This window comes from Panulirus ornatus, chromosome 41 (genome assembly GCF_036320965.1).
Source record: "Panulirus ornatus isolate Po-2019 chromosome 41, ASM3632096v1, whole genome shotgun sequence".
NCBI lineage: Eukaryota > Metazoa > Arthropoda > Malacostraca > Decapoda > Palinuridae > Panulirus > Panulirus ornatus.
In genome coordinates, this window is record NC_092264.1 from 19524585 (window position 1) to 19545657 (window position 21073).

Consider the following 21073-nt stretch of genomic DNA (forward strand, 5'->3'; position numbering starts at 1 on the left):
TTTGCGCAATCCATCACTGATTCCCTAAATACATCCCATTCCTCCCCCACTCCCCTTACTTCCATTGTTCCCACCTTGTTCCTTTCTGTACTCAGTCTCTCCTGGTACTTCCTCACACAAGTCTCCTTCCCAAGCTCACTTACTCTCACCACCCTCTTCACTCCAACATTCACTCTTCTTTTCTGAAAACCCATACAAATCTTCACCTTAACCTCCACAAGATAATGATCAGACATCCCTTCAGTTGCACCTCCCAGCACATTAACATCCAAAAGTCTCTCTTTCGCGCGCCTGTCAATTAACACATAATCCGATAACGCTCTCTGGCCATCTCTCCTACTTACATACGTATACTTATGTATATCTCGCTTTTTAAACCAGGTATTCCCAATCACCAGTCCTTTTTCAGCACATAAATCTACAAGCTCTTCACCATTTCCATTTACAACACTGAACACCCCATGTATACCAATTATTCCCTCAACTGCCACATTACTCACCTTTGCATTCAAATCACCCATCACTATAACCCGGTCTCGTGTATGAAAACCACTAACACACTCATTCGGTTGCTCCCAAAACATATATATATATATATTTATATATTATATATAAATATATATATATATATATATATATATATATATATATATATATATATATATATATATATATAGGGGATAAGGGAGAAAGAATACTTCTCACGCATTCCTCATGTGTTGTAGAAGGCGACTAAAGGGGAGGGAAGCAGGGAGCTAGAAACCCTTCCCTCCTTGTATTTTAACTTTCTAAAAGGGGAAACAAGAAGGAGTCACGCAGGTAGTGCTCATCCTCCCTGAAGGCTCAGATTGAGGTGTGTAAGTGTGTGTGGATGTAACCAAGATGAGAAAAAAGGAGAGATAGGTAGTATGTTTGAGGAAAGGAACCTGGATGTTTTGGCTCTGAGTGAAATGAAGCTCAAGGGTAAAGGGGAAGAGTGGTTTGGGAATGTTTGGGGAGTAAAGTCAGGGGTTGGTGAGAGGACAAGAGCAAGGGAAGGAGTAGCAATACTCTCGAAACAGGAGTGGTTAGAGTATGTGATACAGTGTAAGAAAGTAAACTCTAGATTGATATGGGTAAAATTGAAAGTGGAGGGAGAGAGATGGGTGATTATTGGTGCCTATGCACCTGGCCATGAGAAGAAAAATCATGAGACCGAAGTGTTTTGGGAGCAGCTGAGTGAGTGTGTTAGTAGTTTTGATGCATGAGACCGGGTTATAGTGATGGGTGATTTCAATGCAAACATGGGTAATGTGGCAGTTGAGGGAATAATTGGTGTACATGGGGTGTTCAGTGTTGTAAATGGAAATGGTGAAGAGCTTGTAGATTTGTGTGCTGAAAAAGGACTGGTGATTGGGAAAACCTGGTTTAAAAAGAGAGATATACATAAGCATACATATGTAAGTAGGATAGATGGCAAGAGTGCGTTATTGGATTATGTGCAGATTGATAGGCATGTGAAAGAGAGACTTCTCTATGTTAATGTGCTGAGAGGTGGAACTGGAGGGATGTCTGATCATTATCTTGTGAAGGTGAAGATTTATAGAGGTTTTCAGAAAAGAGGAGAGAATATTGGGGTAAAGAGAGTGGTGAGAGTAAGTGAGCTTGTGAAGGAGACTTGTGTGAGGAAGTACCAAGAGAGACTGAGTGCAGAATGGAAAAAGGTGAGAGCAAAGGACATAAGGGTAGTGGAGGAGGAATAGGATGTATTTGGGGAAGCAGTGATGGCTTGCGCAAAAGATGCTTGTGATATGAGAAGCGTGGAAGGTGGATAGATTAGAAAGGGTAGTGAGTGGTGGGATGAAGAAGTAAGATTATTAATGAAAGAGAAGAGAGAGGCAATTGGACAATATTTTGTAGGGAAATAGTGCAAATGAGTGGGAGATGTATAAAAAAAAAGAGACAGGAGGTCAAGAGAAAGGTGCAAGAGGTGAAAAATGGCAAACGAGAGTTGGGGTGAGAGAGTATCATTAGATTTTAGGAAGAATAAAAAGATGTTTATCTCTTTGGATAGGGGAGAAAGAATACTTCCCGTGCATTCCTCATGTGTCGTAGAAGGTGACTAAAGGGGACGGGACCGGGGCTAGAAACCCTCCCCTCCTTGTATTTTAACTTTCTAAACGGGGAAACAAGGAGTCACGCGGGGAGTGCTCATCCTACTCGAAGGCTCAGATTAGGGTGTCTAAATATGTGTGGATGTAACCAAAATGAGAAAAAAGGAGAGATAGGTAGTATGTTTGAGGAAAGGAACCCGGATGTTTTGGCTCTGAGTGAAACGAAGCTCAAGGGTAAAGGGGAAGAGTGGTTTGAGAATGTTTGGGGAGTAAAGTCAGGGGTTGGTGAGAGAACAAGAGCAAGGGAAGGAGTAGCACTACTCCTGAAACAGGAGTGGTGGGAGTCTGTGATAGAGTGTAAGAAAGTAAACTCTAGATTGATATGGGTAAAACTGAAAGTGGATGGGGAGAAATGGGTGATTATTGGTGCATATGCACCTGGGCATGAGAAGAAGATCATGAGAGGCAAGTGTTTTGGGAGCAGCTGAGTGAGTGTGTTAGTAGTTTTGATGCACAAGACCGGGTTATAATGATGGGTGATTTGAATACAAAAGTGAGTAATGTGGCAGTTGAGGGAATAATTGGTGTACATGGGGTGTTCATTGTTGTAAATGGAAATGGTGAAGAGCATGTAGATTTATGTGCTGAAAAAGGACTGGTGATTGGGAATACCTGGTTTAAAAAGAGAGATATGCATACGTTGTACGTATGTAAGTAGGAGAGATGGCCAGAGAGCATTATTGGATTACGTGTTAATTGATAGGCACCCGAAAGAGAGACTTTTGGATGTTAATGTGCTGAGAGGTGCAACTAGAGGGATGTCTGATCATTATCTTGTGGAGGCATAGAGGTTTTCAGAAAAGAAGAGAGGATGTTGGGATGAAGAGAGTGGTGAGAGTTACTGAGCTTGGGAAGGAGACTTGTGTGAGGAAGTACCAGGAGAGACTGAGTACAAAATGGAAAAAGGTGAGAACAAAGGACGTAAGGGGAGTGGGGGAGGAATAGGATGTATTTAGGGAAGCAGTGATGGCTTGTGCAAAAGATGCTTGTGGCATGAGAATTGTGGGAGGTGGGCAGATTAGAAAGGGTAGTGAGTGGTGGGATGAAGTAAAATTATTAGTGAAAGAGAAGAGAGAGGCATTTGGACAATTTTTACAGGGAAATTGTGCAAATGAGTGGGAGATGTATAAAAGAAAGAAGCAGGAGGCCAAGAGAAAGGTGCAAGAGGTGAAAAACAGGGCAAATTAGAGTTGGGGTGAGAGAGTATCATTAAATTTTAGGGAGAATAAAAGATGTTTTGGAAGGAGGTAAATAAAGTGTGTAAGACAAGGGAACAAATGGGAACTTCAGTGAAGGGGGCTAATGGGAGGTGATAACAAGTAGTGGTGATGTGAGGAGGTGGAGTGAGTATTTTGAGGGTTTGTTGAATGTGTTTGATGACTGAGTGACAGATATAGCGTGTTTTGGTTGAGGTGGTGTGCAAAGTGAGAGAGTTAGGGAAAATGATTTAGTAAACAGAGAAGTAGTAGTAAAAGCTCTGCGGAAGATGAAAGCTGGCAAGGCAGCGGGTTTGGATGGTATTGCAGTGGAATTTATTAAAAAAAGGGGGTGACTGTATTATTGACTGGTTGGTAAGGTTATTTAATGTATATATGACTCATGGTGAGGTGCCTGAGGATTGGCAGAATGCGTGCATAGTGCCATTGTACAAATGCAAAGGGGATAAGAGTGAGTGCTCAAATTACAGAGGTATAAGTTTGTTGAGTATTCCTGGTAAATTCCTGGTAAAAAAGAGGGTGACTGTATTGTTGACTGGTTGGTAAGGTTATTTAATGTATGTATGACTCATGGCGAGGTGCCTGAGGATTGGCGGAATGCTTGCATAGTGCCATTGCACAAAGGCAAAGGGGATAAAAGTTATTGCTCAAATTACAGAGGTATAAGTTTATTGAGAATTCCTGGGAAATTATATGGGAGGGTATTGATTGAGAGGGTGACGGCATGTACAGAGCATCAGATTGGGGAAGAGCAGTGTGGTTTCAGAAGTAGTAGAGGATGTGTAGATCAGGTGTTGGCTTTGAAGAATGTATGTGAGAAATACTTAGAAAGGCAAATGGATTTGTATGTAGCATTTATGGATCTGGAGAAGGCATATGATAGAGTTGATAGAGATGCTCTGTGGAAGGTATTAAGAATGTATGGTGTGGGAGGTAAGTTGTTAGAAGCAGTGAAAAGTGTTTGTCGAGGATGTAAGGCATGTGTACGTGTAGGAAGAGAGGAAAGTGATTGGTTCTCAGTGAATGTAGGTTTGTGGCAGGGGTGAGTGATGTCTCCATGGTTGTTTAATTTGTTTATGGATGGGGTTGTTAGGGAGGTAAATGCAAGAGTTTTGGAAAGAGGGGCAAGTATGCAGTCTGTTGTGGATGAGAGAGCTTAGGAAGGGAGTCAGTTGTTGTTTGCTGATGATACAGTGCTGGTGGCTGATTCAGGTGATGGGTGAGAAACTGCAGAAGCTGGTGACTGAGTTTGGTAAAGTGTGCAAAAGAAGAAAGCTGAGAGTGAATGTGAATAAGAGCAAGGATATTAGGTGCTGTAGGGTTGAGGGACAAGTCAATTGGGAGGTAAGTTTGAATGGAGAAAAACTGGAGGAAGTGAAGTGTTTTAGATATCTGGGAGTGGATCTGGCAGCGGATGGAACCATGGAAGCGGAAATGAATCTTAGGGTGGGGTGGGAGGTGAAAGTTCTGGGAGCATCGAAAAATGTGTGAAAGTTGATAATGTTATCTTGGAAAGCAAAAATGGGTATGTTTGAAGGAATAGTGGTTCCAACCATGTTATATGGTTGTGAGGCGTGGGCTATAGCTAGAGTTGTGCGGAGGAGGGTAGATATACTGGAAATGAGATGTTTGAGGGCGATATGTGGTGTGAGGTGGTTTGATCGAGTAAGTAATGAAAAGGTTAGAGAGATGTGTGGAAATAAAAAGAGTGTGGTTGAGAGAGCAGAAGAGGATGTTTTGAAATGATTTAGTCGCTTGGAGAGAATGAGTGAGGAAAGATTGACCAAGAGGATATGTGTGTCAGAGGTGGAGGGAACGAGGAGAAGTGGGAGACCAAATTGCAGGTGGAAAGATGGAGTGAAAAAGATTTTGAGTGATTGGGGCCTGAACATGCTGGAGGGTGAAAGGCGTGCAAGGAATAGAGTGAAGTGAAACGATATGGTATACTGGGGTCGATTTGCTGTCAATGGATTGAACCAGGGCATGTGGAGCGTTTGGGGTAAGCCATGGAAAGTTCTGTGGGGCTTGGATGTTAAAAGGGAGCTGTGGTTTTGGTGCATTATACATGACAGCTAGAGATTGAGTTAGAACGAATGTGGCCTTTGTTATCTTTTCTTAGCGCTACCTCACACACATGTGGGGGGAGGGGGTTGTCATTTCATGTGTGGCGGGGTAGCGCTAGGAAAAGACAACAAAGGCCACTTTCGTTCACACTCAGTCTCTAGCTGTCATGTATGATGCACCAGAACCACAGCTCCCTTTCCATATCCAGGCTCCACAAAACTTTCCATTGTTTACCCTAGATGCTTCACATGCCCTGGTTCAATCCATTGACAGCATGTCGACCTCAGTATACCACATTCGTCCAATTAACTCTATTCCTTGCACACATTTCACCCTCCTGCATGTTCAGGCCCCGATCACTCAAAATCTTTTTCACTCCATCTTTCCACCTCCAATTTGGTCTCCCACTTCTCGTTTCCTCCACCTCTGACACATATATCCTCTTTGTCAATCTTTCCTCACTCATTCTCTCCATGTGACCAAACCATTTCAAAACACCCTCTTCTGCTCTCTCAACCACACTCTTTAATTACCACACATCTCTCTTACCCTTTCATTACTTACTCAATCACACAACCTCACACCACATATTGTCCTCAAACATCTCATTTCCAACGCATCCACCCTTTTCCACACAACTCTATTTATAGCCCAGGCTTCGCAACCATATTACATTGTTGGAACTGCTATTCCTTCAAACACCCAATTTTTGTTTTCCGAGATAATGTTCTCGCCTTCCAAACATTTTTCAATGCTCCCAGAACTTTTGCCCCCTCCCCCACCCTGTGACTCACTTCCGCTTCCATGTACTGCCAAATCCACTCCCAGATATCTAAAACATTTCACTTCTTCCTTTTTCTCCACTCAAACTTACCTCCCAATTGATTTGTCCCTCAACACTACTGTACCTAATGACCTTGCTCTTATTCACATTTACTTTCAGCTTTCTTCTTTCACACACTTTACCAAACTCAGTCACCAGCTTCTGCAGTTTCTCACCCGTCACCTGAATCAGCCACCAGCGCTGTATCATCAGGGAACAACAACTGACTCACTTCCCAAGCTCTCTTATCTCCAACAGACTGCATACTTGCTCCTCTCTCCAAAACTCTTGCATTCACCTCCCTAACAGCCCCATCCATAAACAAATTAAACAACCATAGAGACATCATGCACCCCTGCCTAAAACCAACATTCACTGAGAACCAATCACTTTCCTCTCTTCCTACCCGTACACATGCCTTACATCCTCGATAAAAACTTTTCACTGCTTCTAACAACTTGCCTCCCACTCTTAATACCTTCCACAGAGCATCTCTATCAACTCTGTCATATGCCTTCTCCAGATCCATAACTGCTACATACAAATCCGTTTGCTTTTCTAAGTATTTCTCACATACATTCTTCAAAGCAAACACCTGATCCACACATCCTTTACCACTTCTGAAGCCACACTGCTCTTCCCCAGTTTGATGCTCTGTATATGCCTTCACCCTCTCAATCAATACCCTCCCATATAATGTCCCAGGAATACTCAACAAACTTATACCTCTGTAATTTGAGCACTCACCTTTATCCCCTTTGCCTTTGTACAATGGCATTATGCATGCATTCCACCAATCCTCAGGCACTTCACCATGAGCCATACATACATTGAATATCCTCACCAATCAGTCAACAACACAGTCACCCCCTTTTTTAATAAATTCCACTGCAATACCATCCAAACCCACTGCCTTGCCAGCTTTCATCTTCCGCAAAGCTTTCACAACCTCTTCTCTGTTTACCAAATCATTCTCCCTGTCCCCTCTCACTTCGCACACCACCTCAACCAAAACACCCTATATCTGCCAATCTATCATCTAACACATTAATCAATATATATATATATATGTACACACATTCACAGACATATACGTATATACACATGTACATATTCATTCTTGCTTGCCTTCATTCACTTCCGGTGCTACCCCACCCACAGGAAACAGCATCACTACACCCTACTTCAGCGAGGTAGTGCCAGAAAAACAGACGAGAAAGGCCACATTTATTCACACTCAGTCTCTAGCTGTCATGTGTAGTGCAGAAAGCACAGCTTCCTGTCCACATCCACATCAAGACTAGATCATTTTTAATTTAAGAAAAACAAATTATCATCTTGAATGGCCAATCATGTATATCAAAGTTTACATAAACTTATAATACGTAGGTTTTTGTTATTGACACCAATGATTAGGTGCAGATAAGCTATCAAAACCATAGGTTTTCTTATGGATTAATAGTTACACATTTGTGCTTCAGAAAAATACTTTTCAGATTGGGCAATCGTAAGTTATGGTGAATCAGGTGTCTCAGGAGTGTTGCAGTGGGTTTTAAGAGTGGATGAAGGCAAAACAGACATTGCAGTTCCCTAGAAAAGATGCACAACCTCTCATTATTGTCACTAGTGGGATATTGAGGCCTTCAGGGCAATTCCAATTACCTTCCTTTGTTTGGGTTGCCATCTATGGCCAACAAACTTGGCCTACGATGTATGCAAAATTCAACTTATGAGAAACATTTGCATTGATTGATATTCATGATACACAATGAAAGGGTAAGAGTCATGGCTACAAATGCCTGCAGAGCCCAGTCTTTTTTATTTTCATTCTGTCTCTCAGATTCTCTTTCTTTTCACCACAGAAGTTCTTGATTAAGGCATGCCAAATTGGTCATTGTAAAAAAAGAAAATGGGTACACAGAAGAAAAGATAGAGAATGACTGGAGGAGGGAAACAGAAATGGCACCCAAAGTAATTGCAAGGGATTGCAGAAAGATTAAGGGCTATAGGTTTGCCTACCATGGAAGAGAGAAGAAAAAGGGAGAAAAATGGGAGGGTTGATCAAAACCTTCAAATTTCTAAACCTAACTGACATTGTTGACAGTGGAGGTCAAAGCATGGGACTTGCTAGAAATAATGATAAGAAGTAATTTTGTGATATCAGAGTTGTGGATGAATAGAATAAGCTAAAATAATGCAGAGTACAGGAGTTGAACAAATCTTATGTATGAGTGCAAAGAAAGTTCAGGAATCGGGGCCTCACATATAGAAAACTCTTTTCCTTATACTTTTAAAATAAGGAATGACATATTGAATAGTTTTTACCATGCTGGTCTGAAAATATGTTTGAATTTCTCTCATTCCATTAATAAAGGTTTTAAACTCATAGTTGCTAGTGGTGTCAGTCTCTTTTTCACCTTTGGCCTCATAACTGTCCTCAGTAATCCATGATCTCATATCTTATAGGATGCTCATTAGTCTGCATTCATGTCTTTGTTCCTACTATCCTCACTTGTTGACTTTCATGTTTCAGCATGGTCATTCAATCATACTTGTATCTTGGTTCTTAATATTCTCATAGTTCCAGTCTTGTATCAGAGGTTCTCCTCTTTGGACAAGTATCACCTACCAGTTCCTCTTCTCATCATTTGTTCACTTGCATGCTTTAATTCTTTATTCTTTGGCATACCGTCATAACCTAATTCCTATTATCCTCTGACCAGCTGATGATTCACTTGTTATCCTAGTTCACTTGTATAATTGTCCAAAACATACCTTTAATCTTACTTCACAACATTTCCGCCATTCTACACATATCAGTTCCTCATATCCTTTTGCGCACTTATGTAGTTCTTAGTATCTTTACCAATCTACTCACATGGATTTTTTAGGACTTTATCTAGTCTACATTTGTATCTAGAGCCTATTTCTTGAATTGTTTTGTGCTGTATCCAAGCTCTTTTTATTCTTGCTAGTTAACTATCATACCATAGATTTTAGTACAGGTATCCAAGTCACCTATTTCTCCATGTAAAATCTAAGTATTTCTGGTGCTTCACTTCCATATTCCATTTCAAAGGACCTTTGATATAGTATGCACTCATTTTACTTACTGTACTCCTTAGTATCCATGCAAACATAATTTTTTCAGTACTTGAATTAACCTTGTATCCTAGTTGTAAAACCCCCTCCAACTCTTTGTATTTTGTCTCCTCGCTGAACTCTCCTGATATTTGACAGGGTTATGTGTGGGTTCTTGGGTGCATTCTTTGTGTGGGTGCACCGTCAGTACGTCATTTTCATGCGGAGGAACAAGAAGATGAAAACTTTTCTTCAGAAGAGGTATTTAGTATCAGATCATTTTTCTTGTTATTAAGATAATTATGTAATTTCATATGTCATTTGCTTTTTCAAAGCTCAGCTAGCTTCATTGGTATCAAGTACCCTGCACATATCCATTGAAATTCATCAGTCATTCTATCAGTTTTCAGCCTCTCAAAAATTCTCTGCCAGATTGATTTGAAATGGTTAAGTTATGGGAACCTTTTTTTCCTCATTTTTAGATACAGAACTCCCAAAAGCCAGTTCTGTATATAGCCATCAAAGACTACTTGTTAGTTCAGTTGACTGAGCAATGGCCACAGTTCATTCCATATGTTATTATTCATCCATTGTCATCTGTTGTCTGTTATTGCATGTTGACATGTTTCTCAGAAACCATCAAATTAATTGACTTAAGATATAGCTTAATGTTCCTGGGGTTGATACCATTGAAGCTTTTTTTTTTTATGTAATCAGCTGAGTACTTGGCAATTACTGATAGCATATTTGATATGGCTGATTTTGTAAATGACAGAAAAAAATAGTAGAATTACCCTGACTATTCATCCAAAAGGTATAGTCTTTTAGCAAATTATTTTGCTGCTTAGCACTACAGTAGGTTATTTCATTTTATTACTGAACTCAAAGACAAGTTGCTGTTGATGTAGAAATATCATACATGATATTATGACCAGTATTCTTCTATGCTACAAGCTCAGAATATGGCAAATTGCAGTACCACCAAACAATTAATTTTAGTCGCAAACAAAGCTTCACCCTGAAAGCTGCAAAATGTTTCATGTCTCTATCATCCAATGATTTTGTGAAAACTTAGGAATCGTGGAACCTTTTTATCATGTGGCTTATTCATTTTATGATAACAATCAAAAACTTAGGAGTGCTATTCTTCATCAAAAACAATAATATGTAAACTGTTAACTGGTATTGTAGCTGATTAAACAGCATATTGAAAGCAGTTAATAATGTATCATCCTAAATTAAGTTAGCATATATTGATATCATCACTCACATGTGGAGTGTAGCTGAATACTAAGGATTTTTCCACATGATATACCCTTTAGATTATGTTTTTCTGCTGCAAAAATGCCTTTCTTGAAGCTAGTTACCTGCAGTTAACAATATTACGCCTCTGTAGTTAAATTTCACTTTTAGTGTTATTACTGTTTTTGTTTCCAGTGTATTTATTATGGTATTATATTCATATTCAAATATTTATACAAATATACTGAATACTCATGATTTTCATGATTTTTAAGACTTAAGTTTCATAAATGTAAGAGATATTTTACATCTGTTATCAGATTCTACCAGCATTTTCCTTTATATATATATTGTCTAATCCAGGAGCTAGAATTTTTTCATAAACTTTTTGCACACCTTTTCATGAGTGATGTTCAATTAAATGATCTCCCCTTCATCACCTCTGTCCATGTTCCCCTCTCCCCTCCTTGCACTCCTGTCGCACTTACAAAGGAATCATATGCCAAAGGCTGTTCAGTGTTGCATAAGTATGTCCTATGTGTGATGGATTGTATTATCATCTCAACAGACTAATAACTAGCTTTTTATGGCAGCCTCACTTGTTTTGTTATATCATGTGTACAGGCATTCAGCTGTAACTTGAGTGGATGAGTTCAGTTTTTCTTACTCTAATTAATATCTCTGTCATAAAAAAATGGACTGATGTTTTGACATTCATGTATAAAGCTCAAAATTGTCATTTGATGCAGCAAGTAGATGTCAAATTTGATATAGCATACAAAGCCAATTATAGAAAATATTCTTGTAGATACTCCTCTGAGCTCATCCTGCTGAATTTTGGTGTCCTGCATGAGGTTTCCCTTCATGTGGCCCTTTCCCATTTTTTTTTATTCCTTGACAGCCGCCTGTTGTATCCTCTCTTCGTCACCATAATTTACGGGTCCCTGTCCTTCCCTCTCGGCTCTGGGCAGTTCTGGGGAACTGACCTCAGCAACCACCAACAAGTGAGTCAGTCTTATATTATTATGTGATAGGTATGACTTTGAGCAAGAATACTAAATGTCCCCAGGATATCAGTGTTCATTTGTAACTAGGAAAGTTACATAATATTATGAGACTGGTAACCACTGTTTTATACAGTGAAGTACAGGAGCTCCATTCTTAAATGGTATGTTTTTAAGAAGATGGCTATGCACTCCGGGTAAGTTCATATCTCCTCAACCAGCTCTTGAAGTCGATAACATGATTATGCCCAGGTTTTTCCAAATCTCAGGTTAGTCAAATTTCAATTGATATTTAGAGCTTTCCAGAAATCTCTCCTGTACATATCATAAGCATTACTTTATGCTTTATCTCCTTTGAACACTTGTACAGTTAATCCTGTATTGCAAAATGGATTGACAGGGATTATTTTTTTCAAAATGGAAATCCCTTGTGTCATGTAGTTTACTTCAGATGTGTCAAGATATGATAGTTGCTATCTATATGGCTTTTCTACAAAGCATAAGGGATACTATTCTCAGGTTTTATGATAAAAAGGAATACTTTATGCATTTCATTACCTCACTTTACACATTTTCTTTTCATATTCACAGCTTACTTATCTGCCCACTCCCTCCTCCTGCTGCTCCCAGTCTTGTCATACTAGCCAAACTTAATATACAGCTCCCTTCCCTTTTGACTTTGCTTACCCTGCTTTGCTCAGTTTCACCCACTGTCTTCTCCAAATCCCTATTTACATCCCTGTCTACTTCATCTCCCTCCATGCCATTCCTCCTGAAGCACCCCGTGAGAGGTGAATTCAGGCATCTGTGTTTTTATCTATCAGCCGATTCGCGTATCCTGTCTTGGTGACGCTCTTCGTGCTCACTATCCAGTTTCCTCCTCTCCTGGGGCAGTTCATAGCTTCCCATCTATCAACTCATCACCAGGTAGGTATTCATCACACACTCTCTTACAAGCTCTTCTCATCCTGCTTCAGAGCTTTCATGCCCTGACTTGGCACTTTGCCCCATCTCTCTCTGCCTCCAGCCGGCTGCTGTTCCCTCTTCTGTTAACAGTGGGCATCATGTCACTGACCTTTCCGGATAGTTTGGGCCAGTTTATTGCTGCTCATCTCACCACTCACCACCAAGTAAGCCAGGCGAGAACACTTCCTTCCACTGCAAACAGCTTAGACAGATTTCTTGTGGTTTTTAAATGAAACCATGAAAAATATGTCTGAGATTTGCATATTAGGATATGGAATGGGGCTAGAATAATTTTTACTACCTTGAATATCATTTCAATCAAAATTTTTATTCAAATGAAGTGACAAGTAACTTAGAATAGTATGGTATACTGTGCTTTTCCATCATCACATTTTAGGAGTTAGCAGTGGTAGACAGTCCTCTCCCTCCTAACAGTCACAGTGTACTTGGCCTTTAGCAGTGATTAAGATATACAAAGTATCATTTGCACAGCTAGCATGTTGCATGTGCAAGATTTCATATATGTACTAACAGCTACCATTTATGGATAGTAGCCTCATTTAAATGGTTGTCTGTGAATGCAGTGGGAGAAAGGGAATGTACTTTTTACCAGTGATGGCTCTTTTGATGAGCAGTCATGTCTGATAGTACATGGACTCTGCCTTACCGCAGACATTCTCTAGAATTTTCAACTTCCAGATAGAAATTATTTGAAAATCCCATAAGATGATAGTGACATCCACACACACCACAGCAGTCCCAGCTCTTGACTGCCCAATACCTGATAACTAGCTATGATTATTTTTGTTCTGATTAGGCCTGTTTTACAGACAGGATAAACTTCAGCATCTGGCAGTTACCTTTACATATGGTTTTCTTTTTTGTATTGCTCATGTTTTGTACAGAACTTCCAAGTAAATACAGTGAAAGAAAGATGAAAAGACTTTTCGTAAGAACTGATGAATGTGGTAGAAGGTGAGGCAGCCCTTACTACATGTATGGGTATGGAAGAAGGAAGGAAAAGGATACAAGTGCAGGAGCCTATAGCAGGAAGGAAGGCAAAAAGGGCAATAATGAGGTTGAAGTTAGGAAAGGCACCATGCCTGGATAGGATTACAACTGAAATATTGAAGTATGGAGGAGAAAGTGCAAAAAGTGGATTTGGTGAAAGCTATTATTCTTCCTTTACTATAAGGAAAAGGTCCTGAGGATATATGTGATGATTATAAGAGAATAAGAATACCAGGAAAAGTATGTGCAAGACTGTTGTTTGATAGAGTGATGAAAGTAACCAAGTGAGGCGCAAAGAGGTTTTAGGAAAAGTAAGGGATGTGTGGATCAGATTTTTGCTTTGAGAATTATGTGGAAAAGTGCATAGCAAAAGGTAAGAAGCTGTATGCAGCTTTTATGGATCTGGAGAAAGCGTATGACAGAGTCAAATGAAATGTGTAAAGGGATGTGTTTAGGATATATAGGGTAAGGAGACAGCTGTTGGATGGTGTGAAAGCCATATACAGAAGAGCAAATGCATGTGTAAGAGTGCATGGAGAGTTGAACAGAAGTCTCATTACACATGTGGGTATGAGGCAGGGTTATGTGATGTCACAGTGCCTTTTTAATATGTATACATATATATGAAGTGATAAGAAATATAAAAAAGGTGAGAACAATGGAAGTAAGGGGAGTGGGGGAGGAATGGGATGTATTTAGGGAATCAGTGATGGATTGCGCAAAAGATGCTTGTGGCATGAGAAGAGTGGGAGGTGGGTTGATTAGAAAGGGTAGTGAGTGGTGGGATGAAGAAGTGAGAGTATTAGTGAAAGAGAAGAGAGAGACATTTGGACGATTTTTGCAGGGAAAAAATGCAGTTGAGTGGGAGACGTATAAAAGAAAGAGACAGGAGGTGAAGAGAAAGGTGCAAGAGGTGAAAAAAAGGGCAAATGAGAGTTGGGGTGAGAGAGTATTATTAAAGTTTAGGGAGAATAAAAAGATGTTCTGGAAGGAGGTAAATAAAGTGCGTAAGACAAGGGAGCAAATGGGAACTTCAGTGAAGGGCGCAAATGGGGAGGTGATAACAAGTAGTGGTGATGTGAGAAGGAGATGGAGTGAGTATTTTGAAGGTTTGTTGAATGTGTTTGATGATAGAGTGGCAGATATAGGGTGTTTTGGTCGAGGTGGTGTGCAAAGTGAGAGGGTTAGGGAAAATGATTTGGTAAACAGAGAAGAGGTAGTAAAAGCTTTGCGGAAGATGAAAGCCGGCAAGGCAGCAGGTTTGGATGGTATTGCAGTGGAATTTATTAAAAAAGGGGGTGACTGTATTGTTGACTGGTTGGTAAGGTTATTTAATGTATGTATGACTCACGGTGAGGTGCCTGAGGATTGGCGGAATGCGTGCATAGTGCCATTGTACAAAGGCAAAGGGGATAAGAGTGAGTGCTCAAATTACAGAGGTATAAGTTTGTTGAGTATTCCTGGTAAATTATATGGGAGGATATTGATTGAGAGGGTGAAAGCATGTACAGAGCATCAGATTGGGAAGAGCAGTGTGGTTTCAGAAGTGGTAGAGGATGTGTGGATCAGGTGTTTGCTTTGAAGAATGTATGTGAGAAATACTTAGAAAAGCAAATGGATTTGTATGTAGCATTTATGGATCTGGAGAAGGCATATGATAGAGTTGACAGAGATGCTTTGTGGAAGGTATTAAGAATATATGGTGTGGGAGGCAAGTTGTTAGAAGCAGTGAAAAGTTTTTATCGAGGATGTAAGGCATGTGTACGTGTAGGAAGAAAGGAAAGTGATTGGTTCTCAGTGAATGTAGGTTTGCGGCAGGGGTGTGTGATGTCTCCATGGTTGTTTAATTTGTTTATGGATGGGGTTGTTAGGGAGGTGAATGCAAGAGTTTTGGAAAGAGGGGCAAGTATGAAGTCTGTTGGGGATGAGAAAGCTTGGGAAGTGAGTCAGTTGTTGTTCGCTGATGATACAGCGCTGGTGGCTGATTCATGTGAGAAACTGCAGAAGCTGGTGACTGAGTTTGGTAAAGTGTGTGAAAGAAGAAAGTTAAGAGTAAATGTGAATAAGAGTAAGGTTATTAGGTACAGTAGGGTTGAGGGTCAAGTCAATTGGGAGGTGAGTTTGAATGGAGAAAAACTGGAGGAAGTGAAGTGTTTTAGATATCTGGGAGTGGATCTGGCAGCGGATGGAACCATGGAAGCGGAAGTGGATCATAGGGTGGGGGAGGGGGCGAAAATTCTGGGAGCCTTGAAGAATGTGTGGAAGTCGAGAACATTATCTCGGAAAGCAAAAATGAGTATGTTTGAAGGAATAGTGGTTCCAACAATGTTGTATGGTTGTGAGGGGTGGGCTATGGATAGAGTTGTGCGCAGGAGGATGGATGTGCTGGAAATGAGATGTTTGAGGACAATGTGTGGTGTGAGGTGGTTTGATCGAGTAAGTAACGTAAGGGTAAGAGAGATGTGTGGAAATAAAAAGAGCGTGGTTGAGAGAGCAGAAGAGGGTGTTTTGAAATGGTTTGGTCACATGGAGAGAATGAGTGAGGAAAGATTGACCAAGAGGATATATGTGTCGGAGGTGGAGGGAACGAGGAGAAGAGGGAGACCAAATTGGAGGTGGAAAGATGGCGTGAAGAAGATTTTGTGTGATCGGGGCCTGAACATGCAGGAGGGTGAAAGGAGGGCAAGGAATAGAGTGAATTGGAGCGATGTGGTATACCGGGGTTGACGTGCTGTCAGTGGATTGAATCAGGGCATGTGAAGCGTCTGGGGTAAACCATGGAAAGCTGTGTAGGTATGTATATTTTGCGTGTGTGGACGTATGTATATACATGTGTATGGGGGTGGGTTGGGCCATTTCTTTCGTCTGTTTCCTTGCGCTACCTCGCAAACGCAGGAGACAGCGACAAAGCAAAAAAAAAAAAAAAAGAAATATAAAAGCGATATTAGGGAAAAGGGGTGTAGAGCTGTGCAAGGGTGAGGTATGGTGACTGGTGACAAGACTGTTTGCAGATGATCCTGTTTTGTTTGTTGAAAGTGAAGAGGAGTTGCAGAAGGTTGTTTGTTTTATGATGTGTGTAAGCATTGGCAGTTGAAGATAATTGCAAGGGAAAGTAAAGTAATAGTGTTTAAAAGGAAAAATTGAAAGTATAGATTTTGCATAGCCCTGTAGATTGAGAAAAGAAATTGTACTTAGTTATGTTCCAGATATGGGGGGAGAAAGGCTGGAAGAGGTGACAGAATTTTATGTATTTGGGAGCTATCATGCTTACTTTGGTAATGTAAATGGAGAGATGAGGGAAATAGCAGTACAGAGTAGGTAAGTCTTGGGGTTCCTTAATAGAATAATGAAGGGTAGATTCGTAAGTATGGAGATGAAGAAAGGAATAAGGGACAGTAAATTCTTCTTGAACCTGGCCCATGCAGCCAAAACATAGAGATCAGGAACACGGAGCTCTTTGAGAGGAGCATGTGGTATAACTGGATGGAATAAAGAATGAAATGAGGGGTATATGAGAAATTTGGTATAGCATGGAATGCAAAGGGTATGAATTTTGGAGTTGTAGAGTGAGTGAAATGTGGTACTTTCAGGTGATTTGGGTAAATGAAGAGCTCACAAGGAGAGTGTTTGATAATACAGGTAAAGGGATTGGTGTGAGAGGAAGACCACCTTTGACATGGGGAAATAGTGTGGAAGAGTGCTAAAGGGAGAAAAATGGTAGAAGAATGTGTAAAGTGACATATGTGAGGGAGGCATGTAAGGACATGGATAAGTGGACGCTCTTTTGCTGTGGCCACTCCTTGATTGGGTTTCTTAGAAGGAATGGGCATCAGAGATCTAGATAGAGAGTTAAATTGTAATGTTCATCAGCTTTAGCTCAGTAGAGGTCTAACAGATCCATGAAACTCGGTGATTTTCGCCACTGATATACCGTTTGATTTTTAAGATACATTTTGGTTGTAAATTCATGGATTATTTGGCAGATTGGCAAACTAGATATCTGAAATGAATAGTGAACATATGTATTTTCATGAAGTAGAAACAGCATACCAACAAATAACAAAATAATGACAAGGTGGTTGCTCTAGATGTGAAGTAACCTCAGTTGATCATCTAATTATATTCTATTTCATTACTTTTCTCAGGAGAGTTCATTGTGAAATTAGATTATGCCTAATGAGGTCAGTCTACTGCTATGTAACCTTTGCTGTGATACTTGCTAATCAATCCTTTTGGTGCAAAGGTCAGTCAACTGTTATGTAGCATAGTGCTATGAATGCTCATGAAATTAATTTCCCACCACAAGTTTAATTATCTGTGCATTTTTTGCTCTGTTGGCTTGTAATCCAAAACTCAAAATAATGAGTCATTGGAGCTACCTAAAGGCCTTAGTAAAGTGGTCATGACCAAGGGGGATGGCTGTGACTTTTCTAGCAACTCTTCAAGTCTTTGGCACCCACCCTTAAGTGTAGTGCCCACCACCATACCCCTTCCACACCCAAAATACTTTTACTTAGGACTGGCCAGTGCATTGAATAATGTACTTTTCCTAAAATGCAATTCCTTAACTTTTGATTTAGTAGAAATATACATTGGTTTTTAATTTTTCTACAAGTAATCATTTAAAGTAATGAAATATTAGTTTATATAAAGTGCTTGCATAGATTGATCAGTTTGGTAGAAAATGTATTTTTCCTAAATTGGAAACAGTTAAGTCTTAATTCTTAACCCTTATATGAGACATTTGTATACTTAGCTATATTTCTATCTATATCTATTTCTGATGGCTATTCCCTTTGGGATCTTTCTCAGAAGGGTGGCTACGGTGAAAGAGTCTCCATAACTGTTGAACTTCAATGCTGGTTCTTAGCCTCTAGTGCAGAACTATTCAATTACTTTAGGAGTAGGGCAGGATTATGAGACTCAAATTGATGGAAAGGCCATACATTTATTTTACCTCCATTTTTTTTCTCTCCAAACACTTATGCATGGAAAGAAATGAAAAATTCATATATTATTTGCTTTTATGTTTTTTTCTAAGCAAATGAATAAAAAGAAAAGAGAATTATATACCAGTAACTGTTGAAGTAATTCAACACAACACTACTCTCTCAGTGCTATTCCACTCAAGAATTTAAAGTTAAATGGGAAAGATAGTGCTATACATGTACTAGATATGGGGGAAAATATAGTGACTAACCCAGATGTAACCGACCATCACCACTGACTAACCCCCACCTGACCCCTGCCCAAGTGATGAGACATGAACGCATTTGCCGGCAGAAGTGGACACATACAGATCATATAACTACAAGCACAGTGGTGAGGGGGAATAGTACATTTCATTCAACTGATTATTACAGTTGATCGCATGTTTCTTTCAGTAATTAATACAGTTGGTCGAGATAGAAATCTATTTATGTAAAATGTTGTAAGAACTTAGATAGATAGATTTCATGAATTTATTTCAATTATTCTGAGTCTGTCAAAGGGCCAATGAAAAAAAACACTCAATGGCCAGATTTGGCCTGCAGCCTGCCAAGTGAATAGCCCTGCTCTAATGCCTCACTCTTATGGACCTATGGTAGAGGACACCTCTAGCATAGCATTTTCAGATGCTCTTACCTGATGTTTGTACCAGCTACTACCTAATGTGTCTTCCTAATGTTCCAACCTATTACTTCTACCTAACATTCTTTCCTACTACCTCTGCCTAATGTTTCTACTTGATGCTCCTTTCTGATGTTCCTATCTACTACCTCTATTTATTGCTCCCATCCTTTTGCCAAAAGACAGTGCTAGTACATAGCACTCACCGCAAGAAAATCTAGTTATGAAAAAAGAGTTGTTTTGAGTTAAGTGTTGTTAAGCATTTGAATTATGTTTGACAAGGACAGATTGTATGTTTGTAGACAGAATGCCAGTAATCACTGTGGGTGTGGCAGAAAGAAAAGACAGTTACCTGGGGTCAAATAAGTGCAACTTGACAACCACTGAAGTGCCAGCTGACTATGCAGCCATCACTAACCCTCCCAATACCCAGGTAGATAGTAACAGTAATATACCTTCCTGGTCGTTGGCTGCCTACCAGCTACTGCCTACTGCAATACTTATCCTACTGATTTATGAATTAGTTTTCCTTTGAGTTTGACCCCTTTTGAGTGGGCTGTCCTTTTATGAGGTTAACACCATCTAATGGATAAGAAAAAAAATTAAACTTTCGTGCACCTTTTCCTAAATAAAAAGATGTTTTTGCTTTCTTTTTTCCACACCAAGTGGTCAAAAAATAGGTTGCTCATCAAAAGAGTTGACTCTAGTTAGGATAATGCAATTGGGCATAATCATTTCTGTTCTAGTGCATGTGACTTATAACTATGATTTATACATTTAGTCAAAAAACTGAGTTAGGTATAAAACACTCTATAAGTGATCACATAATTCACTTACGTACACAAAAATCAGTTTTTGACCCCATATATTAGTATTGGATATGCATGACACTAGATTCCTGCTTTTTTCCAGGTTTAGCGTGCCACGCCGCTCATTATTGTCTATCCAAAGAATATTTCTTTGGGATAATATGTGCTACTCCAAGATGTGATATGTCATCAGAATACCTGTTTACTGCAGTCAATTGTGCATTGAAAAGGCATTGCTTGAAAGATAAAGAAATTGAGGAAACATTGAGAGATTGTGGCTTTGATGATGATAAAAACACTTTTGACAGCATGGACAAGGATAGAGTTGACTATTCAAATGTCTAACAGCCCTCTTCAACAAGCGAAAGGGACGATAGGGAATGATTATGAAAAGGATTCAGATTCCTGTACTTGCCATGACTTTTACTTGTCACTCATATGTCCAAACCATTTCAGCAAACCCACCTCAGCTCTCTCAGCCATACATGTCTTACTACCACACCCTCCTCACATCACATATTGGGCTGAAGCATTAGGAGTATGAGTGACATGCAGGGGATACAGTGAATTTGAATGATGTGGTATTCAGGGGGCAATGTGCTGTCAGTGGACTTAACCAGGGCATGTGAAGCATCTGGGGTAAACCATGGAAAGGTCTGTGGGGCCTAGTTTTGGAGAGGGAACTGTGGTTTTGTTGCATTACACATGACAGCAAGAGAATGGATGTAAGTGGATCTGGCCATTCTTCATCTTTTCCTGGTGCTACCTTGCTGATGTGGGAAATGGTAATCAAGTATGAAAGATTTATGTATATATACAAATATATGTATATGAGTATGAAAGATTGTCAGTGGGCATTATTGGATGACATGTTAGTTGATAGGCATGTAAAGGAGAGACTTTTGCATGTAGATATACTGAGAGGGCTGTTAATGGGATGTCTGATTGCTATCTTGTTTTAGGAAAAGATGAAGCAATATCATTGAGAAGGGAGCAGTAAAAGTAAGTGAGCTTGGAAAAAAAATTATGTGAAGGAATAACAGGAGATATTAAGTGTAGACTAGCAAAAGGTGAGAGTGAATGAAGCGAGAGG

The 21073-nt window shown here is 39.8% G+C and overlaps 1 protein-coding gene across 14 annotated transcripts in view; it reads left to right on the plus strand.

Annotated features, from left to right (window-relative positions):
• The window catches only part of LOC139761747 (chloride channel protein 2-like), a 618856-nt gene that overhangs the window by 298361 nt on the left and 299422 nt on the right, over window positions 1-21073 (plus strand). For 10 of the 14 annotated variants that reach the window (XM_071686178.1, XM_071686168.1, XM_071686165.1 and 7 more), the window contains 2 exons: window positions 9498-9599; window positions 11482-11584. In XM_071686178.1, coding sequence (XP_071542279.1) covers window positions 9498-9599; window positions 11482-11584 — 205 coding nt within the window. Of the gene's footprint in view, window positions 1-9497; window positions 9600-11481; window positions 11585-12408; window positions 12512-12611; window positions 12715-21073 lie in introns of all 14 variants that reach the window. The other 4 variants (XM_071686169.1, XM_071686166.1, XM_071686172.1 and 1 more) reach the window with 2 other exon arrangements.